The sequence below is a fragment of the Sciurus vulgaris genome, assembly GCF_902686455.1.
Source record: "Sciurus vulgaris genome assembly, chromosome: 5".
Classification (NCBI taxonomy): domain Eukaryota; kingdom Metazoa; phylum Chordata; class Mammalia; order Rodentia; family Sciuridae; genus Sciurus; species Sciurus vulgaris.
In genome coordinates, this window is record NC_136465.1 from 170326582 (window position 1) to 170349938 (window position 23357).

Consider the following 23357-nt stretch of genomic DNA (forward strand, 5'->3'; position numbering starts at 1 on the left):
TGGCCTCAAAGCCTGTATTTGGGCTGAGAGGCCTGATGGCCTCTCCACATGCAGAAGGCAGGGATTTCATTATGTTCTAAAAGAAGGGTGGGATTTTAGCAGGTGGCAGAATGAAGGGCACACCAGGCAGGTGTGCCTAGGGAGAAATGGGGGAAATGCAGGATGTGCCCGGAACAGCAGGACACAGGCGAGCACACTCCACCCTCCCCCGCACTGTTATTCAAGCATTCGAGTCCTAGTTTCTTCCCTGGTGACCACTTTTTATGTCCTTTCACAGCACAAATGCTCTGCTACACTCTTATCAGTCGGCGCACGTGGGTTCTGTCTCCTAAGAACGCCCCTCTTCCTCGTGCCTACCTGAGCAGTGACTTAACCTGTCAACACAAGATGAATGTCACCGCCTCTGTGAAGTCTTACTTATTAGTTTGGATAAACTGCCTGTTATTAAAAAAAATAATCCCACCAGGTAGGGTGGTGCACACCTGTAATCCCAGCGACTTGGAGGCTGAGGCAGGAGGATTACAAGTTCAAAGTCAGCCTTGGTAACTTAGCGAGGCCCTAAGAAACTTAGAAAGACCCTGTCTCTAATTAAAAATAAAAATAAAAAGGGCTGGAGATGTGGTTCGATGATTAAGCGCCCTGGGTTCAATACACTACTAGTACAATTACTAAGGATGACGATGATGATGACCCCAAACCTCAGCATCTCAACAAGTTTCTTTTTCCCATTCGGAGTAAAAGTTGGCTAGTGTGAGGCCCACAGGCTTCGCTCCATGAAATGACACAGAGCCTCAGGTCCCTTCCACCCAATGCCTCTACCATCCTCTGGGATGCAGGTTGGCAACCTATGCCTATTTTCCTTGTAAATAAAGTTTTATTGAGACACAGCCATGCCCATCCACTTACATTTTGTCAATATCTGCTTTAGCACACAATGACAAAGTAGATTTACTGTGACAGACTGTACGATCCAGAAAACTTAAAATATTTGCCTTCTGGCCTTTACAGAAAGTTTGCTGACCCTGGCTCTGGTCTCCTTGGGCCTGTGGATGGTGTGCAGGATCAGGGGGGAGGATTCTATGGCTCGGACCAGAAGAGCAGCTCGTCACTTCCTCCCATATCCCATTGGGCACAGCTGGTCATACGACTGCAGCACACTGCAAGGAGGCTGGGAAATATCGTCCTAGTGCTCAGGAGGAAGGTGAAGCCGGCAGCGGGGCAGGCCTGCAGCTGCTCCTGGACTTCCTGTCTCTGCTCCCGGGTCCTCCTCTCCGCCAAGCTCCCTGCAGCAATGCCCTCAGGGGACAGAAAGTTCTATGAGGGCAGAGACTGCCTGTCTCACTGAGCCCTGCCTGCGCATGCTCAACTCAGGACAGGCATTTCAACACTGTCACAGAAGAAAGGCACAAATCTGCCTTTCGTGGAAGCCCCGCAGCACGTCCTGAAGTCACTGCCGCCTGGAGTTCAATGGGCACGTCCACTCCCTCTGTGCCCCTGGCCACTGACCTTCAGATTCCTTGCTCCTGTGCCACTGGCTTCTTTCCAGAGGCCTTCATACTGACGTTGGGCTCCACCCTGAGCAAAAGACCCCGCCAGTGCCCGCATGGAGCTTGAGGCCCAGTGGGACAGAAGGCAAGAGAGGCTTCACAAAGAACTATGCAAAAAATACGAGGTGGCATCAGTGACCAGATGCTCTGCTGGAGAGGGGCAGAGTAGCATGTCCGAGGGGAAAGACCTGCTGGAATCCAGGGGTTGGGGTGGGGCCTTCCTGAGGAGGCGCTGCGGAACCGTGAACAGAAGGAAAAGCAGACAATAACCAGGTGGAGGGAGGTTGGGCAGCGGGAACAGTTTATGCAAAGGTCCTGAGGTAGGAGGGAGCATAAAGACATGGTTATCATTAACAAAATGACATCATTATCACTGACGATACAGCTCAGACCCATCCAGTACTTACCAGGTCCAGCCACCGGCAAGCCCTCTGCATGTGTGATGTCAGTCAGTTTGCACGCCCTGTGAGAGAGGCCCACAGTGGTGCAGTGGCTAACTGCCCACCTCAGAAGCCGCTGAGGCTGCTTCTCATTCTTGCTGGCAGCCCCGCCCGTCGCCGTCCTCCACCCCAGGAGTTCTGGATGCCCAGTGCCCTCCTGCCCCTGAGCACTGGCAGGCTCTGTCACCGGAGGAACCCAGAGTAAAGCGTGGTCAGTGTCCCGTTAACACCATGGGCAACGGGAGGGGACGGGGGCTGAAGAGTCTCTGAACGGCATGTGAAAGTGCACGTATGGGGGACCAGGGGGTCTCAGGGTCCTCCCACCCCAGCCTCCACCGTCCTCTAGGAGGGCTCCAGTCCCGGGGGCCTTGGAGGGCTGCAAGCAGACAGGCCGACCTCTTCTGAGGACACGGGGATGGTGCCGGTGCCTGAGCCCTGCGTGGGCTGGCCAGGGTCATTCTCTGGGGATCCTTCTGGGGACCAACACTGACCACAGCCTGGGTGCTGCCCAGGGCAGGGGTATCTGGGCTCCGTGCCCCACACCCGCCTGCAGCTCTGTCTCCCACCCTCTCGGCCACAGACTCTGGGCCTCTGGGGAGGGAGGGGCCGCACCAAGGAGCCTGGCCAGCAGCTGCAGCGGGTAGGCCAGCTGGGCCTCCTGACCGCGCGCAGGCCCTGGGGGCGGCACGTGGCTGGCCGGGTGCTGCTGCTTCTGCCCCAGCGCCTGCGCCCGCCCCGCCGAGCAGATGGCCTCGTGAGTGAGTGCCAGCGGAACGGCCGGGCCGTCAGCCCCTCTCCTCCTCGGCTCCCGGCCCCGCCTGCTGTCCTGAGCTCAGCTGGCCTGGCCACCGTGCAGCATGGCCTGGGAGGGCCTGCCACCCGGCCTGGCGCCCAGCGGTACAGGGTGCAGAGATTGCTCCCTGGGGCTCCGCAGGGCCCTGCCCGCAGTGAGCCCCTCGCTGGGCGGCTTGTGTGGGTCCCTGGAGAAAGGAAAGGGCGTCACATCTGCGAGGGCCTCCTGTGCGCCTGGCCTCAGCCCCACGCCTCCCTCCCCCTGGCAACCCCCCCTCGCCCTTCCGGGGTCCACGCCCTCCTGAGAGTGGCTCTGGGATGGCTGCTCCCCTGGGCTGGCCTCGCGTCCTTCCCGGGTACCCGCCCGTCTGCCTGGGCACTCGCTGCCTCCTGAGTGACCCTGCCCTCACCTCCCTGGGCCTCAGTGTCCTGTCCCTCAAACGGGCTGAGTCCGTGGCCTGGGTGGTGTTGGGCGGGTGCAATGGAGCCGGGTCGCCGCCTGCCCTCTGCCAGCAGCTCAGGGCTGCTCGCTGAGCCGGCAGTGGAGGTCCCTGCCCGTGTACAGAGGGCGGCTGGAGGTGGCCTGGGCGCGGGCGCTGGACGCTGCTGGGCCCTGCGGCCTGGGCGCCGACACCAGTGGTGAAGCCCAGGCTCTGGAGCCCCCAGCCCACCGGCTCTCACGCTCCTGGACTCAGGGCCAGCAGAGGCCCTGCACCACGCGGCCTGGGCTGGGCCCCGCGGTCCTGTGTGCGGCTGGTGGGGAGGGAGCGGGGTTCCCTTATGCCCGGCGACACCCCGCGCTCGTGTCTGCTGCTCCTGTGGGTGGGCGTCCCTGGCCGTGAGGACAGGAGAGCAGCAGCGCTGGACAGAAGCCTCCCACCGGCCCCCCGCGCTCCCGGGCAGCTCCCGCCATTCTGGCCAGGAGGGAGGACGGTCCCTGTGGTGTGCGGCCACTTCCCCTCCCCCCAGGGCTGCCACCACCACAGCTGCACGATCCCCTCCAACGTTCCACTCTCCAGAGGCAGTGGACGGGGCGCGGCGGGTCCTACAGACGGGACAGTGGACCGAGGACCAGGCCGTTCCCTCCGCTCCCTCCTCCCGGGACCCCAGCTTCCTCTGCGCAGGGGCTGCTCTGGCCCCAGCTGCAGACAGCTCTGTCCCTCAGGCCACCTGGGCTCCTGAGATGGTGTGGGCAGCGAGAGGGCAGGGCCATGCTGGAACCCACCTACCGCCAGCCAGGAGGCCCCAGAGAGGCCGCTGTGGCGTTGGAAAGTGGTCTGAGCCGAGGCCAGTCCCGCACCCGTCTCACCTTGTGCTCCACGACTGTTGGGTGAGCAAAGGAATGAAGGAAAGCACCTGGAGGGCACGGGCACCCGGGTCCTGCAGTTGCCCACTCCCTTCCCACCACAGCCCCCTGCAGCTCCCGCTACTCTCCAGGGACCACGCCAGGTCAGGGTGTCAAAGCGGAACACACCTCTTCTGCCCTGTGATGCCCTCGCCCAGTGCCCAGGAGTGTCCACCTTTCATCACCCACACTCTCTGCCCCAGGACCTTTGCATGTGAGTTCCCCCTAGCAGATACAGTTTCCCAACTTCACTGCTGGTTCCTGTCCTGCCTGACCATGCAGAGGCCCCTAACGGGCAGCTTCCTCCCTGGTAGCCTGCTCTGTAGCCTTGCTGGGGCTTTGGTCTTTTCTTCCTGGTGTTTTCTACAACTTGATAGACGTATTTGTGAACCTCCTTGCTGTCCACCCCTAGTAGAATGTGCCCCGTGAGACATGAGGGGGTCTCGCCTGCCCTGTCAGCCCTGCAGACCCCGCTCCTGGAGTGGCCCGGTGCTCAGTGGCGCTCAGAGCCGGCGGGCCAGACCCGTGGGCTCTGCCTAGCTGGCTGTCAGGCCCTGCTCGCCTGCCCAGGGTTGCCGGGGACGGTCTGGCTGAGGCCTCCCAGCCCCGACTGGGCTCCCTCTAGACTCTTCTGGGGTCTCAGGGAGGGGGGCCACTCATGCCTGGGGTCACTTGCAGGATGGCCAGGTCTCCCGCCCTCAGGGGCCCTTTGGGTGGACAGTGGGGCAGCAGGGCTGGCTCCGTGGGGTCGTCCAGGAGGCGACAGTGATGATACCCTGGCCCTTGTTGGCGCTGGCCTGGGCTCAGCGCCCTGAGAAGACCCGCCGGTCACTCCTGGGCCTCGCGGGAGGAGGTGGTACGGGGGCTGGGGTGAGGCGACTCGCCCAGGTCGCCCACGAGAGGTGGTGCAGCGGAGGCTGGCACGATGGCGCCAGGCCTCGCACTGTTTGTGGGCGGCGTCCCCGTCCCCGCGTAGAACAGGGAGGTGCTGCGGGGATGGAGGTGAGACCCGCTCCCGGGCGCTGTCCTGAGACTCCAAGGCCCACGGCTGGGAACAGCGGCCGCAGGCCCGTGGCCTCCTCAGCCGGGACGCGGGGAGGTCAAGGAGAGGGGCTGGCGAGCCTCGGGAGTGCGGCAGGGCTCTCAGGGCCCGCCCGGCGCCCCTCAGCTCCAGAGGCAGCAGCCCTGGGAGGCGCCGCTGGAGCCCAGGATGCGGCCGAGGCTGAGGGGCAGAGGGGCTCTCGGGGCCACGCCTGGGGCGCCCGTCCGTGAGCCTGGGCGCCAAGCTCGCGCCTTGCCCTGGAAAGCGCGGTCTGGACGCGACGAGTGGACGGCACAGGGATCCTGGCTCCTGCTGGGGGAGAGCCCCTCCCTCCACAGAGGGTGCCGGGTGGGGCCGGGGCCTCGCGCACGTGGCAAGCGCCACCCCACGGAGCTCCCTCCAGCCCCGCTTCTGGCTGGACAGCAGGCCACGGTGCCCCGGGCATCCCTGGCCAGCGCGGCCCTGGCGGGGACGGTCAACGCTCGCTGTGGGCACAGCTTGGGCAATCGGAGGGCAGGTCACTTAGGACCCGGCACTAGCTCTGCCCCAGTATGTGGCTCGACGGGTAAAGGGCTGTGCGGCCTGGAGGGGCGTCCTGCCCACCCGCCGGGCGGCCTGACTGGGCCGAGGCTGCTTTCCTGCGTGCACGGCGTCTCTCACCCACTCTTCTCACGCTTGGGATCCACTCTGGTTTTTAAGCTTCAGCAAACGAGAAAGAGGAGGTGGAGGGACCGGCCTGGAGCCAGGGTCGCCTCCCAGGTGGCAGCAGCTCTGCCCGCCTCCCCGGGCCTCAGCCAGGCCCAAGCCCAGACGGCTCTTGCCAGAGCGCTGCCCACCCAGGTGGGCCTCTGCGCCCTCAGGACACCAGCCTCCTGCCTGGGACCCGAGGGCGGCGCCCAGGGCTGCCGCAGCTGGCGTCCCCTCCTGGCCTGGCCGGCAGGCTGCTCCCACATCGCTGGACAGCAGCTCTAATGAGAAGGATCGAAGAGTCATTGCCTCGCTCTGTTCTCAGCCTCGATTCAACAGCTGCCTGGGGACTTCATCTGCCACCGTCACTGGCGGGCTGTGCCCAGGGCCCTCCGCATGGCCGGGGCTGCCCCGTCGGGCACCAGGGCTCCGTGGCCGCCCTGCCCCTGGCCGGGCCTCCGTCCTCCTCTCCTTTCCGCTCAGTCCCTTTAGCTCCCTCTCGTTAGCACCCCGGCTGTGCAGGGCGCCCTCCCTGCTGGAGGGAGCGTGGCATGAACCAGCCCGAGGAGGAGCCGGGAGGGGATGGGAAGCCTGTGTGAGGACAGCTGAGACGCCCCTGGACGATGACCATCCACCCATCAACAGTGACGGTGGCCACAGGACAGCGCTGGCCTTGGCTTCAAACTGCCAACAGGGACAGTGACGAGTGCGACGGGAGGGGGCGTGGCGGACCTCGGTGCCTCGGGCTGACCGTCGGGGAAGCAGGTGCTGTCTGTCTGTCTGTCTCTGACTTCGTTTTCATGATTTAAAAAAGAAATAAAATGACAAGTGAGACTTCGCGTGCGTGTCTTGAAGTCAGGTCCACAGGGTGGTCAGGCGGGCAGGGAGGGCCAGCGCAGACGGGCACTCACTTGTGGTTTCCGGTTTCGAGCACATACAGACCTTCACGTGCTGAGGCGGGAGACCGCGTCCACTGCCCGGATGAGAGCCACTGGCCCGGGGGCGATGAGGAGGCTGGCCTCACTCTGTGGGCCTCCCTGCAGTTTCTTCCTCTTTCTTCTCCTTGTTTTGCAGTTAAACATTTATCACTTTCATGTTCATAAGAAAACAATAGCTATTTTCCAGATAAAATAGATATTTCCTTAGAAAATCTGGAAATCACCTATTGCGCATGTAATGTTTCCTACATATCACGCCTTTAAAAAAGAGGCTTTTACCTATCTTAATCCACACAAAAAATTGGCGAAGTTGGTGATAGTCTCATTTGATCAAATGGGAAGCTGAGGAACAGAGAGGGTAAGTGCCTTGCCTAAGAACACATAGCAGCAATTCTAATTTGTGAAGCTGGTGCTCTTTCCACTAACCCCCAGCTGCTTCTAAGGATCCACAAGGAAGAGCAGATACTATCCTCCCTCTAGAAACCCACTCTGTGCTCTCCTGGTCTCAAGCCCCCCAAGCCACCCTAGTGTCTCCCCTCTGCCCCCACAGCTGGTTGCATGATGGCCCTGGTGACTGCGCCTCTCCTCACGTCTCAGTGGGGCCCGTGAGCGGCCTGTTCAGTATCTCCCGACGAGTCTTCCCCAAGTCTCCCTGTCTTCTTGCCTCTCCGGGGTGGACAGAGCTCTCTGCCCCGCCTCCTATTTATCCGCTCTGCTTCCCAGCCGGGCAGAAGCATGGCGGCATAGGCATGGCGTCTCTGAGCGTCGTGGTACCCGGGGCCAGCGCCGGGCTCCTCACCCGACGTCTCTGAAGTCAGTAAAGGAGGGCGTTGGAGACGCAGCGCGTTCCGCAGCCTGAGGACCCACGACCATGCTCCCCAACTCCAGCTTAGGCGGTCGGGTGGGCTAGCCCACCGCCCCGCCTGCAGGCACCTCCAGCCACCGTCCCCCAGCCTTCCCGGCCGGTCATTCGGGAGCAGAGGTCAGCTGAGTCACGGTCAAAGCCTTCGGCGGCTCCCCACTTCTCTGAAAAGCCTCCCATTCCTCTGCTCTGAGCAAAACCCCTTCAAACTGGCTCATCCTGCGTGCGGCTGCCCCTGACCCTCGCCTCCCAAGGTCTCTTGCCGGAGCCGACACTGCACTACCTCCGAGAGGGTGCGGCTTCCTGCCTCAGGGCCTTGGCAAGCCCCTTGTCTGGAATGCTTCTCAGCAGCAGGGACTCCCCCGCCACGCCCCTGCCCCCTGGCCTGTCAGACGTGGCGCTGCCCCTGGGCCCAGGCTCTCCCCGCACTCTGCACAGAGGTGGCGGGGACAGGAAGGCCGACCGGGAGGCTCCCCTGGCCCCGGGGTGGGCTGGCACCGTCTTCAGTCCTGACTGGGATCAGCTGGATCTGTTCTTCCCACCACACCGCGGGGCCAGGGAAGTTTTAGTCCCCAATATCCCAACTGTAAAAGCACACCACCTGCAGGGCTGGCTGGGCTCCGCGGGGCCCTCAACAGGCCTGTGGGCAGCACTGGGTTCGAGTCTCAGCACCACAGACACAAATGAATAAAGGCCCATCGGCAACTAAAACTACCAGAAAACCAGAAAAACCCACACCCTCAACGCCTTAGCACCAAGGCCCAAGGCCTTCTCCACAGGCCCTGCTGCCCGCTGCCCCTGGCCCTGAGCCTCCCTGGGCCCTGCAGTGCTCCGTCCCTGCCACAGGAAACCCCGCCGCTCCAGGTGGCCGGGGACCAGGGCTGCCTCCCACGCCGCCTCCCTCCAGCATGGCCTCCCTCTGGGGAACCAGGTGAGGCCAAGGGCAGCCAAGGGGCCAGCACAGCCCCAGGCCTTGCACAGCAGGATGGACGCCATGGAGGCCAAGGACCTTCCTCTCTGCCCCTCAGCCTCTGAGAGGCCCCGCTGGGCCACTCCAGGGAGGGACGGGGCCGACCTGCCCGTGCCCTCCTGCTCATCTTGCAGTCCCGAGCTGGCCACTGGGGACCGAGTGGCCACGCTCCTCCTGAGGGGTGCCTCAGGGTGCCAGTCAGCCTGATCTCTCTCCGGTCCTGCTCAACGTCACCCTCGCGGACACTGCAGCTGCCCCTGGCCTGCACACCCTCCCCTAACCCCTGACCACCACAACCCGTTGTCAGACAGCTGTCCTCCCAGAGGATACCAGCCCGAGGGCAGCGAGCCTCGCTGGGTGGCAAATCCTGCACCTGGAAGAGGGCCTGGCACGAGACGTGTGTGCTTGGTCACCGTCAGCTCACCGGGCACAGGACAGTACTAGTGGCCGCTCACAAGGCTCCCAGCATAATGCTGGGCACGAGGAGGACAGGGAGGTTGGGGCAGCTCCTGGAGGCCAGGGAATGTGACCTTGAGGCAGCGACTCCTCGGCACCAACTGTCCAGTCCCAGGCCCTGGGCGCAGCTCGGGGTGACGGGAAACGCTGCCCACCACGTCCCCTTGGTCCAGCATTGAGGCTCCCACGTGGGGTCACCAGGGCCCAGGACAATGCCTGGGCGACCCCAGCCCTCGGTAGTGACTTGGTGGCCTGGGCAGAGCCTGGGTGGGGAATGAGTGCAGGCTGGAGCCACGGGCAGAGGAGGCCTCTGTTACCCTCCTGAGACCCCAGGCGGCCTGACCCCACCCACGTGAGGGACGGGAGGGTACGGGGAGCCAGACAGGCCCTGGCGCCCCTGCTGCTCCCCGTGCGGTGGGCTGTCCAGAGCAGGGGAGAGGGCGAGGTCAGCTAGTATGCCTGGGCAGGCCGGGCAGGTCCTAACTGGGAGCAGATTCAGTCCATGGCTGCCATGACCCCGGGACACACCCAGGTCTGCCCACCCAGCCCGGGGCAGAGGCCGGGGGCTGAAGGGAGGGATGGGGCTGGGAAGGGCGAAGCCACAGGACCACAGCGGGCAGGCAAGGCGGCCAGGGGCCTCTGTGGGTCTCAGCCAGGCGTCTGGAGGGACCGAGCTGGAGCGGAGGCAGGATGGAGATGGCAGAGCGCAGTGCAGGGGGCAGCTGCCCGGCTCACTGAGAAGTGGCCCTGAGGGAAGAGCCTGGGCGTGGGGCTCCTGGGTGCAGGGCTGCCCTTCACAGGACGAGGCTCGGGGAGGCCACTACCCGGCCAGGGACAGCGGTCCCCTCCAGGGAGCTGGGACAGGCCCGGCCTCACTTCAGCCATGGAGTCCAGGCTGTGCCCAAACCCGCGGTGGCCTGCTGGCCCAGTGCAAGGCTCTCGGCACCCAGCTATGCAGTGGACGGGACCCCCACTCCAACAGTGGTGACCCCCAGAGGGGCAGGGCTCCCGGGGGTGCTGCGCAGGACCGGCAGGGCAGGGCTGCCGGCCAAGGACGGAAGCAGCGCTCCTGGGTTTCCTCCTGATTTTATTCACGGCTGCCATGACGTGGCCCGCAGACGCCATCCAGCTCCACTCGCCTTCCCCGGAGCGCCGCCGCGGCGCCTCACACCAAGGTGTGGAACGTCTCCACCCTCTCCTGGTACAGCTGGTGGAACTGCTTGGCCAGGAAGTGGAAAGGGGCTTCGTAGTTCTCCAGCTCCTTCTGCAGGGACGGGAGAGGCCGTGAGCCCACCACAGGCAGTGCCACCAGCCCTACCGAGCCTCCCACCGAGCCGGCTCTGTGAGGAGGACCTGAGGCCCAGGAAGGGAGTCTGTGGCAGGGCAGCGCCTGGACCTGGGCCTGTTTCCAGAGCCTGTCCTTTGGGCCACTCTGGCTCTAGGTGTCAGGATGTGAAAATGAGACCCTCGCTGGTTTAGTTTTGACAGATGCCCCAAAGGCCACAGAAAGACAGCAGATGGAGCCCAGGCTGCAGAGGAGAGCCTAGCAGGCCAGCCGGGAGGACCGGAGGGGCTCTTCAAGAGCGCGGCCGGGCGGCGGGCGTTTCCCCTGGGGAGGTCCCGCTCTCCTGCACCCCCGTCGAGGGTTTCAAGAGAGCCGGAGGCTGCAAGCCGGCGTGCTCTGGCGGCCCAGGCAGGACAGGCTGCCAGTGGGACAGCTGGCACCGCCTCTGGCCAGGTGACAGGCCTGCGTGTGGCAGTGCTCCCCCTCTGGAGGGTGGGGCCCGTGGGTCCACACGGGGAGCCAACCTGGCACCTTAAAAGGACTGCTGGGACTGCCAGGAGGCACAACTGTGCCCCGAGGGGCAGGGAGGGCGTCTCTGAAGCCCCCGCAGCATCAGCCCGACACCCCACAGGCCCAGGGTGGGTCATGGGGGACCCCGCAACACGCCGCCTGCTGGCTCTGCCTCTGCTCTCCCCACGGCCTGCCAGGGAGAGACCTCCAGGCAAGTCCAGAGCGCCCACCCTGGCCCAGGACTGGGCCTGGGAGCAGCTGACAGCAGGAGTACTTTCAGACTCAGGGTCCAGAGGACATTTTCGTCGTCTGCGGGAACAGGAAGGTTAAGGGCGCGCCCTACGCCGTATCCAAGGGGATCAACCGGCTCGCCAGGGTGAGCCAGCTGCAGCCCGAGCTCCTCGGCCACCGCACTCCTAATGTGGCCTGTGCGTTTTTGATTTTTAAGAAGCAAGTTGCCAGAAGGAAGAACCCACCATATCCCAACAGCAGCTGAAGCACAGAACCTATTTCGAGAACATCCTTGGCGGCGGGCAGAAGCGCAGCCTTGCTAGGGGCGGTGAAGTATCCCCAACGCAAGGGCGCGGAAATCAGGGAGGGCGCAGGGGCTGGCAGGAGCGGCCCAGCAGTCTGGCCCTCAGCCACCTCCGCCCAGGTCCCCAGGTGAGACGGAGGCTTTCCCAAAGGACCAGCCGGAGGCGAGAAGCCAGCAAAGGGACCCAGGTCTGTGGCACGTCCCCTGGGCTTTCCATCAGGGACATCCCGAGGGAGAAGGCGGGCAGCTGAAGCCCCTGTACTAAGCTCGCAGCGCTGAAGGCCTCACGCCTGGCGCCCACCCTCCAGCAGACCGAAGAGCACAGCTCCCCGACCCGGCCCGCTGCGCAGCCACCAAGTCAGCCGGTCACATGTCTGTTCACAGCACAGCTCGGCACTGAGTGGAAAGAGATGGGGCCACACGGCTGGGCTCCAGGGTTTCTAAGTGAGTTCAAAAGCTCTCCAACGCACCATCTCGGGAGAACCCCCGCATAAAAAGTAAGGCATTCAAGTCCGCGAGCCCAACAGCACCATGGACAGCTCCTGGGATGGCCGTCCATCGCGCCGTTTCCCAAGTGCACGAAGTGGGCTGCCAGACAGAGATCCTTTGGTCAAGCGGCTGATGGCGACCTCGATGTGGAGTTTGGACCCTGGCAGGTCTGTTAGAGAAGGACCCTCAGCCTGGACCCAGACCGACCCTCTACCCTGCCTAGAACTCTCCCCGAGGCAGTTATGCCCGGTTCCGTGGGAGGTCAGTGAGCACCCCGCTAGAAGGCCCAGCTTTCCCTGGGCAGCCCTGGTCCTGGTCCTACTGTCAGCTGTGCAACCGGAGACAGTTACACAACCTTTCGGTTTGTCAGTGGCACAAGAGGGACGGGAGCAGCTGCCTCTCTGCGCTGCTCTGAAGCCCAGGTGGAGCGTGGGGAACGCCCGGCACACGGTAAGCCCTCAGCAGATGCTGGTGCCCTCCTCCCGCTACCTGGGAGCGCAGTAGTCCGTGGATCCTTCTTGCTCACCTGTAATGTCTCACAGTGACCAACACTGTTCTTTCTGTCGTTGTTTTAACATTTTTTGTTTAAAAAAAAAATACTTTTGAAGCTGGGCACAGTGGTGCACACCTGCAATCCCAGCGGCTCAGGAGGCTGAGGCAGGAGGATGGCGAGTTCCAAGCCAGCCTCTGCAACTGAGTGAGGCACTAAGCAACTCAGTGAGACCCAGTCTCTAAATAAAATACAAACTAGGCTGGGGATGTGGCTCAGGGGTCAAGTGCCCCTGGGTTCAATCCCCAGTACAGAATAAATAAAAAAAATAAATAAATAAATAAATAAATACTTCTTGATTTTTTTTGGCCCCCAAATTTCAAACCCTGAGGGGTGCTGGGCAGCCAAAGGCAGGCTCTTCCTGGGTCAGCAGGATGAGCGAGGCCACGCCTAGGAAGGAGAGCAGCGCCTTGGTGTCAGGACCTGGCTGCATCTCGGAGGGTGCATGGTTGTATTTCTTTGTAATTATGGCCTTCTTAACGGAGCGGCCAGGGTGGTATATGCAAATCAGCTCGGGGACTAGTTCCCTCGCACAGGGACGCCAGGGGCCTCCTGCAGCTCCTAAGCATGACCCATCCCCCGCACCCCACTGCCTCAACACCCAGCGTGGCCCCTAGCAACTCTTGTGTTAGGTGGACTTTAATTTTTGAATTCTGGGAAATATAGGATATTGGGTGAGGGACAATTTCAGAATGTGCATGGGGGGAGAGGTTCAGGGAGACCGTGTGCTCTGGGGGTCCCGCTCACCACTTCCTTCATGCAGAGGTGCCTGCACAGACCAGGGACCCCACCCGGCCCACGGGCTCTGATGTGAACTACATTAATTGAACATTTGTGGTAACTGACCAGAGGCAGGGGTGACATTTGCCTCTGTACCAACCTCAAACACAGGGATCTGGTGAGTGGTAACAGTACACGCCAGACACAGGGGAACATTTGTGCCTTAACAAAGCTGATGGTACCGAGCATCTGCGGCTGGGCCAGACCCTCCACTGGGGGCACTTTGCCAGCGCCCACCACAGGTATGGAGCCCGAGGCTCGGCCTTGGAGCACGCCCAGAGGCCTGCGGCTGGTGGCTCCTGGCCACCCAGGTGGGGTGCTGCGCTGCTTGGGAAGGCGCCACCCGGGGTTAGAAGGCCTGGGGTAAGGATGGCGGCCCTGCCTATTTGGTGGCTGTAACGTATGGACTGCCCACTGACTGTTGAAGCCAAAGAATCAGGTCCAGAGCCCAAGGTGAGGTCTCAGCTGCAACGTGCTGCGCCTGGCCCGGCGGGACTGCCAGGCAAGCCCTGCTGGCCCTGAGATGGACGCTCTGGACCTGCTCCTGCAGGGCGCACCTCACGCCAGGCGTCGGACGTGGGCGAACAGTCACACACCAGCAGGGGCTGGGCTTCCAAACTCCCAAGGAAGGGCCCTCAGCGTGGGGGCCCAGTCATGCCCTGCAAGTCCTAGCAACGCTGGTGACAGATCAGTCTTGTCTCTCCCTCTTTAAGGGACCTTGCTGACTTTGGTGGCACCTTGTGACTTGGAGTCACCTTGGGGCTGCGGCCACCAACGGGGATGAGAAGCTTGGATCCTTGCTCGGGCCCAACCCTTCACTGGCCAGGAAACCTTGATGGCTTTACTTCCTCAACAGGATGGGAACTCAGGGGCCGACTCCTGGCTCACAAGGCCGATGGGAAGGTTGCAGGAGTCGTGGGCGGACATCGCTGTCACCCCTAACGCCCACACGGACACCAAGGGCCAGGGCGGCCAGCACCACGCCCTGGGCCGTCTTACTAAGGGAGCCACGGCTTGCCTGGGCGGCTGCGGGTGGCACTCCTGCCACACACCAGTGACTCTGCAGCAGGGAGGGAGGTCTGGGCTGGGAAAGTGAACGACAGCCCCGGATGAGACCCCAGACGGCGCGGCCACTGGACACTGCGGCCGTGTGACGGCCCTCCCAGCAGAGGCCACCCCAGCCGCAGCGGCATAGCGTGGACACTCACCGCAGATGTTTCAAAACATTCCAGGCCCTGGCTCAGCGCCCACGCCCGGGCCTGGGCTGAGTCCACTGTCCGCCTGCCAGCCAGGTCTGTCTTGTTTCCCACCAGGACACCTGCTCAGGGACAAGAGAAGGGCCATTAGGCAGTGGCAGGGCAGCAGCAGAGGCAGGAGGCGATGTGCGCCCCAGGCCCGGGGGGCTGCCTCAAGGCGAAGGTGAGCTTCGCTTCTGACACACACGTGCTCATTTTCCCTGGGCTTCGTGTGTTCCTGCGTCCCTTGTCTTATTAAGGCTGCAGGTCCCGTGAAGGCCAAGGCCAAATTTATGTGTGCGTCTGCGGTAATTCCTAGCTCATGGAGCGCACTTTAAAACGGTCATTAATACTAATCCCGGGTCTGGGCTCCAAGTCAGGGATGCAGAGTAATTCAGTCCTGCTCCCCGCTGCATCGGCTGGGGCTCATTTCTGAGCCGTCTCTGGAGATCGCTTCCCTGTCCATAATGAGGAGAATTTGTTGATCTCACGTAGGGATGCGGGATAAACTGATTTAAAGCATTCAGAAGGGACACAGGACTTGGATGAAACTTGGACCCCACACAGAGGAGAAAATGAGGCCTTCTTCCCTGGGGTGGGCTTTCTGGAAACATCCATTCCTATTACACACCTCCACCCTTGTCAACTGGAGTCCCACCAAGACTACTGGCTGGGTGGCACCATCCTGTGTGCCCGGAGAAGGCGGCTGGCGCTGGCTGAGCTGGCACAGCTGCTGAGAGGCAGAGCGGTCTGGCTGTCAAGGTCAAAGCTAGGGGCCCTGTTTGGAACCCACAGCCACCCGTATGGTGGCCTGGAGCTCTCGAGCTCAGGACGGGGTGCCGCGGGAACAGACGTAGCCTACCTGGCAGGGTGGAGCCTGGAGCCTGTGCCCGGGCCTTCTCCAGCCACTTGCCGCAGCTGCTGAAGGACTGCTCACTGGTCACGTCGTAGACTAGACACAGGACGTTGGGACTCTCCCACTGCATGGGGACAGGAAGGGCCCAGGTCAGAAACATGATGGGGACTCCCAGGCTGGGGCAAATCTGGCCTTTAGGCAGGGGATGTGGGGGTGGGGGGCACGAGAAGCCACAGGGGTGGCCCGGGAACCGCCACGGAAGTACCCCTGTGCCCAGTGGCAGCAGGGCTGGGGAGACAGGCCAGGCTCTGGGCTGGGGCCCTGTGTGCCACTGTGGAACGCGACCCTTTTTCCAAGCTGTGCTTGGAGAGTCGGCCCAGGCCTGGCTGGGTCCTCTCCCTAGGATGCTGGTCCTGGAGGCACTGGAAACTACTGGCCCTCCTCCAGGTGAAGTCAGGGACTCTGGCCGCAGCCACGGTGGCCTCCTGTGTACATCAGGAGACACCTCAGTGTGACTCCCTTCTCCAGGCCTCAGTGAGGGCCCCAGGCAGGCCGGCGTCAGGCTGAAGCTGAGGGTGAGCTGGCGGCAGATGTAAACTCTGGGGAGTGCGGCCTGGCTTGCCGCGGACGTCTTTTTAAATCAGAGCTGGCGATGCTCAGCGCCAGGCCATGCACACGGTGGGTGTCTGGTAAAGATCACGGATCGGTGCATGACGTCGACCCTGCGTGAAGTTCCATCGTGACTCCACTGCTCTTAGACGACAAATCGGGGAAGGAAACAGTTTCCACGACGTGCTGCTCCCGGGAGGCAGGAGGCTCCGGAACTCCAGATTTCTAATTAGCAGCCTGCCCGGGTCAGAGGGCCTGTTCCCAAGCTGGGGCCTGGAGAAGGGCGAAGGCTGGTGGGCATGGGCACGGTGAGACGGGGCGGCAGCAGGGCCACCCAGAGCCCCGCAGAACAGCAGAACATGCCTGGGGCAGCGCAGGACAGGAAGCCTCAGCCGGGCCAGGACGCTGCCTGGCGGGGGGAGATGTTTGGCCCTGTCCTGGGCGTCAATGCTGAAAGGAGACCTCAGGAGGGCTCTCCTGGGAGGAGGCCGGGGACGGGCTGCAGGGACGGGCCCACAGCTCTGGCGCCTTTGGGACTTGGTCATTCCAGGCATTAGCTCCCTACCCGTCACGGGGCCACATGCAGCAGGGAGTGATGCCCCGTGGAGATTCTGCCACGGCAGCCGAGCCACGCCGCGGTGTGTGGAAGTCAGGCTGGAGCACCCTAAGGGGTGACCTGTTTGGCAGGAGGTGGTGGAGGAGGAAGGTCGCTAGCTACTTGCCAATTTATCCAGCATTTCAGAAAACAGCTCCTTGCCGGCCGAGTCAAAAATGAAGAGCTCCTGCAATCAGAAAGCCAGGTCCAGCCAAGTGTGCCAGGGAAGACCGCTGGCCGCAGGCTCCCTACCACTCCGTCACCCATTCCCACAGACTGGGCTTGGTGGCGACGTGCGCGCACCCGCGTGCATACAAGTTTCATACACACGCTTTCCCTGGGCACGAGAGACAGGAGGAGGGACTCCAGCCCGCCCGGGAGGCAGTGGCCGGGTCCCCACCCCACCCAGTGTGATCTGCAGGGAGCCTCACCTCTCCTGACCCAAGTGCAAAAGTTCCAGGAGGCAGCTGGCTCCCACCTGGCAGAACAGAATGCTAAGCAGGCCAGAGCGCTCTGGATTCCAAAAGGTCATCCTGCACTTGTTAACCAAATTGATTTTCAAATCTTCAACATTCTTTTTAAAGGAGGTCATTGAGTAGGCCTGGGAGGCGTTTAAAGTAGGCCAGTCTGTCATCTTCTGGGATGGCTACAGTGCCATTCAGGACACCAGATGCCCCTTCCCACCTGTCCGCTTCACCTGGCCCAGGCGGGAGCCCCTCCCTGATGCACTGTCCTCGGAAGGTCCTTCAGTCCCCTCGAGGTCCACCCAGCGCAGACCCCCTGCTGGCTTCCAACCCCCTGGCCCCCGCCAGCTCTGTGAATGTGCCGCCCTGCCACCTGCAGATGGCTGCTGGCCTTCTCCTCCATCCTGTCCCTGCGCAGGGAGCTGACGCTCGCGGCCTGTCCTTGGCTCATGGATCTCTGTAAGAATCTGGAGAGCTACAGGCCTCCTGCCAGGAAGGGACGCAAATGACGTCTTGCATTGAACTTCAAGAGCTCTGGGTTCCCGCAGAGGGACGCAGGCCAAGGACCTTGACACTGGAGAGCCAGCTCTTCTGGCAAGGCCGGTGTCCCAGCACCCCAACCCCTGGGTCCCTCTCGAATGATTCCTGTGCTCCCTGTCCTGTTCGCGATCTCAGGTGATCTGGGCCCAGTCCCTGCACTGGTCCTCCCAGGAGAGGACCTGGGCCCGCGGGCGGAGCTGAGCTGGGGTTGGCTGGGCACTCACCACGCTGTCGCTGGTGTCGGGAATCGGCACTGTCTTCACCACCAAGTCCACCCCCGCTGTCTGCAGAGACACCATGCACACGGGTGTCAGCAGTGATGCCAAGGGACGTCCCCAGCCCAGTGCTTGTGCCCCAGTGGGAGGGGCCGCAACTACAGGAGTCAGGGGCCCGGTCACCCACCACCCTGCCCATGAGTGAGCTGCACTCTTGGCCAGTCCACTCTGCAGACTGTGCCTCCCTACAGCCGGGGGGACATGGTCACCTGGGCAGCCTGTCGGGCCTCTTGGGCTGCAGGCAAGGTTCTATAGGGTCACTCCCTCGGCTAGTGGTCTCTCTAGGCCACGCAGGCCCGGGCCCACACTCACCAGGGTGTAGTTCTGGAAGTGTGCCCCATCGCTGCGGAAGATGTGCGCCAGGGCGGTCTTGCCCACGGTTGGGTCTCCTGAAGCCAGAGCAGAAGGAAAGCACCACTTCAGTTCCACCGGACTCGAGAACCTCCTGGAAGTCCTGACAGAACGAGCAGAGCGGGCGACTCGAGCCCCAGCTGGCCCAACACCTGGACCGTGTGCGTTTCCGGGAGACCCGAAGCCAGAGCTAGGTTGCCACCCTGAAAGCCACTGCCAAGGGACACTTGCACCTGACCCTGGAGTGCGGCCCGGCCTCTCCACCAAGCCCCTGCAGCTGTGGCCACTCTGCCACTGGCTCATGTCATGGTTTTCAGTCTGAGGTCTGAGCCTCTCACAGGATCGGCAGCTCTGCCCACGCCCTGCCTCCTCTGACGCCAGGTGTTCCTACGTGTGGCCTCCAGCCTGGAGAACAGAGCCTCTGGGCCTGCCCTCCTGATCCTCAGCGAAGCCTCGGCTGCTCCGGTACCTCTGGATCACCTCGGCCCCGGCCTCCCCAGCACAGCCTGCGAGTCTGCTCAGGTTCCAGCTGCCACTTTCCACTTGTGAGTCCGTGACTGACTGCTCGTGACCTCCACCATGAGTGCACCACTCAGCACTGGCTTTTCTTCCTGCCACTGCGTCTTAGAAGGGAACAACCTGTCCTGTGCGCCCCTCAGGGACCCACACACATGCCTTCCTTCCCAGCCTGTGCCTCTGCTTCCCTTCCTCACCCGACAGAGGAAGAGACTGAGGCTCAGAGAAGCTGGGTGGCCTGCCTAGGATTCCAACATGGTGCTCGCTTCCCCAGACCAGTCTTCTGCTGAGGTCAGAGGCCAGTTCTGGCCTGTTTTATAATACTGTCCCTCCAGGACACGGGGGTGCCATAGCCTGGACTGTCACCGGCACCCGCCTGTCCCAGAGCACAGACTTTGCTCCCTCGTGCCTCGAGGCAGACGCCCTCCTGACGCCAGCTCTGCTCCTGAATGGGGTGGAAGCCGGCTCTTCCTGCTCATGGACCCACAGACTGGCTCTGGCTCACTCCTCTGACCGACAGTCACCGCGCTCATAGAAAGCCGTCTGTGCAGGCTCCGAGGAGGGACGGGGACAGGGAGGAGCAACAGGAGGGAAAGGGCAAGTCCACAGAGCACGGGCTGGGCACCCAGTGTCTGAGGCGCAGCGGGGCCCAGTGCTCGCCTGCCAGTGCGGAGGCCTCTCTGGCCGCAGCCAGGAGCCCTGTGCACAGGCGGGCAAGAGGCCAGGCCGACCTAACCACCAGCTCCAGGGCTTCTCTCAGTGCCCATCCCTGATGTCTGGGAGGGCAGGGCAGCCTGAAGCCAGTCCCTTCTTCCCAAGCCAGTCCACTGGCCTTGTGACCCCCACAGGCCCACCCAACCTCCCGGGGGCGGCCATGGCTTAGTGGACCCTGCCAGGCATAGCTTCTGTTTCCCCTGGACCCTGACGTGTGCAGGCCTTGGTTCCAGGAGGGGTCTCAAAACAGACCCCACAGGACAGTCTGGGACTGGCTGGGCTGCCACAGGCCCTGGCGCAGAGCAGCTCTTTGCCAGTGGGAGATGGGCCCCAGTGACCTGCAGCCCCTCCTCAGGGGCCCACCTTTAGCGCAGGGTCCGTCTCGAGGTTGCTGACGGCCCGCTGTCCCTGCCCCATGTCCTCTGGGGGCTTCCTGCTGGCTCTGAGGAACCAATCCCATCAATAAAATCTCTCCATTAAAAGGTCAAAAGCATTTTGCATGGATGGCTTTGGCTGGCAACACTGCCAACAGGCCTCACCTCTGTCCTCCTGGCCCTGCCCCAGCCCAGCCCAGAGTGACAGCTGACCGTCACAGGACGGTGCCCTAGTCCTCTCCCACAAAGCCTGCTGTGCGTCCTCTCTCGTTTTGGTGGGGCTGGGAATCAAATCTGGGCTCTGTGCATGGCCCCAGGCCCCTGCGCACCCCTCAAGGCCGCCTCTTCAAGCCAAGCTCAAATCCGCCCGCTTGCAGGAAAAGCTCACTTGGTGCCTTCCTTCCCGGCCCGAGATCACCTCTCCCTTCCTTGTCTTCTCCAGGGTGGTGATGTGGGTCACTGGGGAACACGAGATCTGACATCGGGACTACCTCCACGCACAGGAGAGGCAGTACTTAAGCACTCGGTATCCCACAGTACTTAAGGGCACAGTAGTCCATGGTACTACTATCTGTAGATGAGATAACAGAACCCACTTCATAGCATTGTTATGGAGATTTAATGAATTAATGTACAGTGCCCAACACATGGTAATTACTATTTTTTAACCAAATAAATTTAGATAAATGCCAAGTGTGTTTTTTTTTTTTTTCCGTCTGAGCCAGAACAAGTAGCGGCTGTGTTCTGAGGGAAGTGGCAGGTGCCTGCGCTTGAAGACGCTCACTTGGTGGCTGTCACACCAAGGCGCACCTCAGCCCCTCCTGGAGTGTGGGGCTGGCCGATTCATCCATGCACTTGGCACGGTGACTCACACATAGTAGATACTCAATAAATGTCTGCTGCGTGAGTATCACTGGAGTTGAATATCAGGACCCCTGACGTCCAGGAGACCTGGTCAGGGGTGAAAGGGAAAATAAAAGCAGTGAGGGGCGTGTGGAGAGTCTGGAGGTGCTGCCAAGACAGGCTGACTCACTGGGCTGAGGTCTTGTGGTCCCTGGAGACTTCCGAGAGGAGATGCCCTTGAGGCCTTCAAAGGCCAGGCCGGGGTTCCAGAGCCACTGACTTAGGTCATGACTGCAATCAGGTGCAACAAGTACCCAAGAGAGTGGGGGCAAAAACGGCAAAGGAACAAGGACTCAGCACAATGGAGCTTGTTAAGAACAAAGCCCTGGAAATCAGATCACCTAGGTTTGGATCCAGGGTCTGAACTGTAGCTCTGCTGCTGCCGGCTGTGTGACCCAGGGCAAGTGGTCTCACCTCTCTGGGCCTCATTTGCCTCAACTGTAAACAAGACCCACAGAAGTACCAAGCTGTGAGGACTCAGTGAGGCAAGGAAAGAGGATCTAGCATAGTGCTGGCACACAGGAGGACTCAGAAGTCAGCTCCATGAAGGAAGCGCAATTAAAAGAGGTGAGAAAGAACATTCAGAAAGACCGTTTCAAAAAAAAAAAAAATATAACTTTAGAAAAAGGAAACAGTCCCACCTTATCCATGGGGAAACTGCGGCTCAAGGAAGCGGCCAGGAAGAGAGCAGCCGGGATTGATTTTGTTATACAACATCGCCTCCCCTGGCGCTCTGCAAACCAGAGGTTCTCTTGAGACCCACTCATTTCTTTTGCTCCAGTATGATCTGAATCACCGCTGTCAGTCATCTTTCTGTGTCTCCCTTTTATTTCCAAATTAGAAAGGTCATTAAAAATACTATCATCTATTTTCAGTCTGAGAGACGGGAGTAAAAAGGAACCTTTTTTTTTCTTCATATAATTTCTCACCACTTGTTAGGGAAGCCTGGCGAAGTCACAGGTCTCAACACAAATTCAGGGATTTGAGTGTGGAAATTCCTGTGCGTGACCTTCACTAGGCGTTGACCCTGGGTAACACTTCCCAATGTCTTAGTAAGATCAGGGCAACACAGAACTACCCAGCGTGCTATGGTGAGAGGATTCAAGGGAAAACACGTACTGGTGTACCACAAGGACTCAGTACAACACGTGTGTTCTGCCTCCACCAAGGCACAATCTAAGCAATAGCTTTCTAAATGTGCAGACTGATTCAAGGAAACACTACCATGCGAATGCCACAGATCCATTTATTCTACAAGGATTTATTGAGTACCTACTATGTTCCAGGCATTTTTCTGGCTGTTTGGTAGGTCAGTCAATGAAATCACAGATTCCTACCTTTGGGGGACTCAATGTTTCTGTCCTCCTGTAATGGGCGGGAGGTGGTCAACTAACAGGTGTCTGCAAACTCTGCCACCTGTATGTTGCCCTTTCCAAGCCCTCTTACCAGAGGAGGTGGGAGGAAAACACTCCCATGAGTGAAGAACAACGAAGTCCGGGATTCCTAACTTGGAGGTGCAGCGAATGATTTATCTGAAGCGCTGAGGGTTTGCTTTGCCTGATTTTTGAAGGAGTCCGCCTCTCGGAGCACAGCTCCGACGGCGAAGGCGTCTCGGTGGCCGGAAACGGCGCGGGTACAAGCGTGCTCTGCAAGGTGATTCCTCCCCGCCCGACGGAACGCACCAGCAGCGCCTGCAGCCGCCGGCCTCGGGGAGCGGGCAGGGAAGGAGGGCAGACACTTCACGTGAACAAAAGCTCCCGAAGAATGATGAAGCCGGTGGACTCCGGAGACCACTCTATTCAAGCGCGAGTTTTCAGACTCACCTGCCAGGATGCATTTGGCTGCCAGCTTCACCATGGTAACCCACTACCACCGACCAGGGGGTGAAGAGCAGCTGCTAGAGGCGTCGGAGGGTGGGTTTCGCGGCGGCGAGGAGGGCTGATCCCCTGCGCCCGTGGCCGCGGTGGGGACCGGGCGGGATGGGGCCGGCACCTCCTGGGCGGGGCGGGGACGTGGACGGCTAGGGTGGAAGGGCGCAGGAGGACTCCGGATGGGTCCCGGATCGAGGGCCCACGAGGCAGCCTGCAAAGTGCGGGCGGGACGATGAGGATCCCGCTCCCGGCCCAGCCCTCAGCTCAAGTCCTGGCTTGGGGTCAGCGAGAAACACGCTCAACGCCCCCCGGGTCCCAAGCACCACGCTAAAAAACCTCGCTTGGCAACCACCGCCCACCGCCCCGCCCCTCCTCCTCTCTAGCCCTCGATTGGCTGCTTCCAAAAGCTCCCACCCCCAGTGTCCCGCTCAGACCCAGTAGGAGGAGGGGGCGGTGCTAACGTTCCTTTCCAGCGAGACAATTCGTAGCGGTATCTGTTCTTCCGCTTCGTGCTGCTTGGCGAGTGGTTTCAAATGATGTCAATCACCGTCATCTCCCGCCCCAGCGCAAGAGCGTCTGGGGAAAAGCAGCTCCACCATTAAGTAGCAGAGGCGGTGATAAAAGAAACTTTCCGATTGGTCAGAATGTGGCTCGGACTATGTTCGTGCGGGATGGGGATTCGTCACACTCCCCCTGCCCTCTTGGTAATGGTTTCGCCCACGAGGGGCCGATCCGCATTCGGCAGTCTGGAGCGGCGCCTGCGCAGTAGCCGAAGCCGCAGTGGCGGGAGCGGAGCTTTGCCCGGTCCTAGCTGCTTGGCAGTTTC

General features: G+C 61.5%; 1 protein-coding gene across 7 annotated transcripts; it reads right to left on the bottom strand.

Annotated features, from left to right (window-relative positions):
- Nucleotides 1-1428: 1428 nt before the first annotated feature.
- Nucleotides 1429-23045, bottom strand: IFT27 (intraflagellar transport 27). 7 transcript variants are annotated; one of them, XM_079141679.1, is made up of 8 exons: nucleotides 22484-23019; nucleotides 18115-18191; nucleotides 17752-17811; nucleotides 16651-16710; nucleotides 15326-15443; nucleotides 14437-14546; nucleotides 1955-2010; nucleotides 1729-1862 (listed from the first exon to the last, which is right to left on the bottom strand). In XM_079141679.1, the coding sequence occupies exons 1-7, from the start codon at nucleotides 22515-22517 to the stop codon at nucleotides 1993-1995; spliced, it is 477 nt and encodes a 158-aa protein (XP_078997805.1). In that variant the 5' UTR covers nucleotides 22518-23019; the 3' UTR covers nucleotides 1729-1862; nucleotides 1955-1992. The 7 variants fall into 7 exon arrangements, with proteins under 7 accessions (XP_078997801.1, XP_078997802.1, XP_078997805.1 ...); XM_079141675.1 differs by lacking the exon at nucleotides 1955-2010 and having other exon boundaries at nucleotides 1429-1862; nucleotides 22484-23045; XM_079141676.1 differs by lacking the exon at nucleotides 1955-2010 and having other exon boundaries at nucleotides 1498-1779; nucleotides 22484-23029.
- Between the last annotated feature and the right edge of the window lie 312 nt (nucleotides 23046-23357).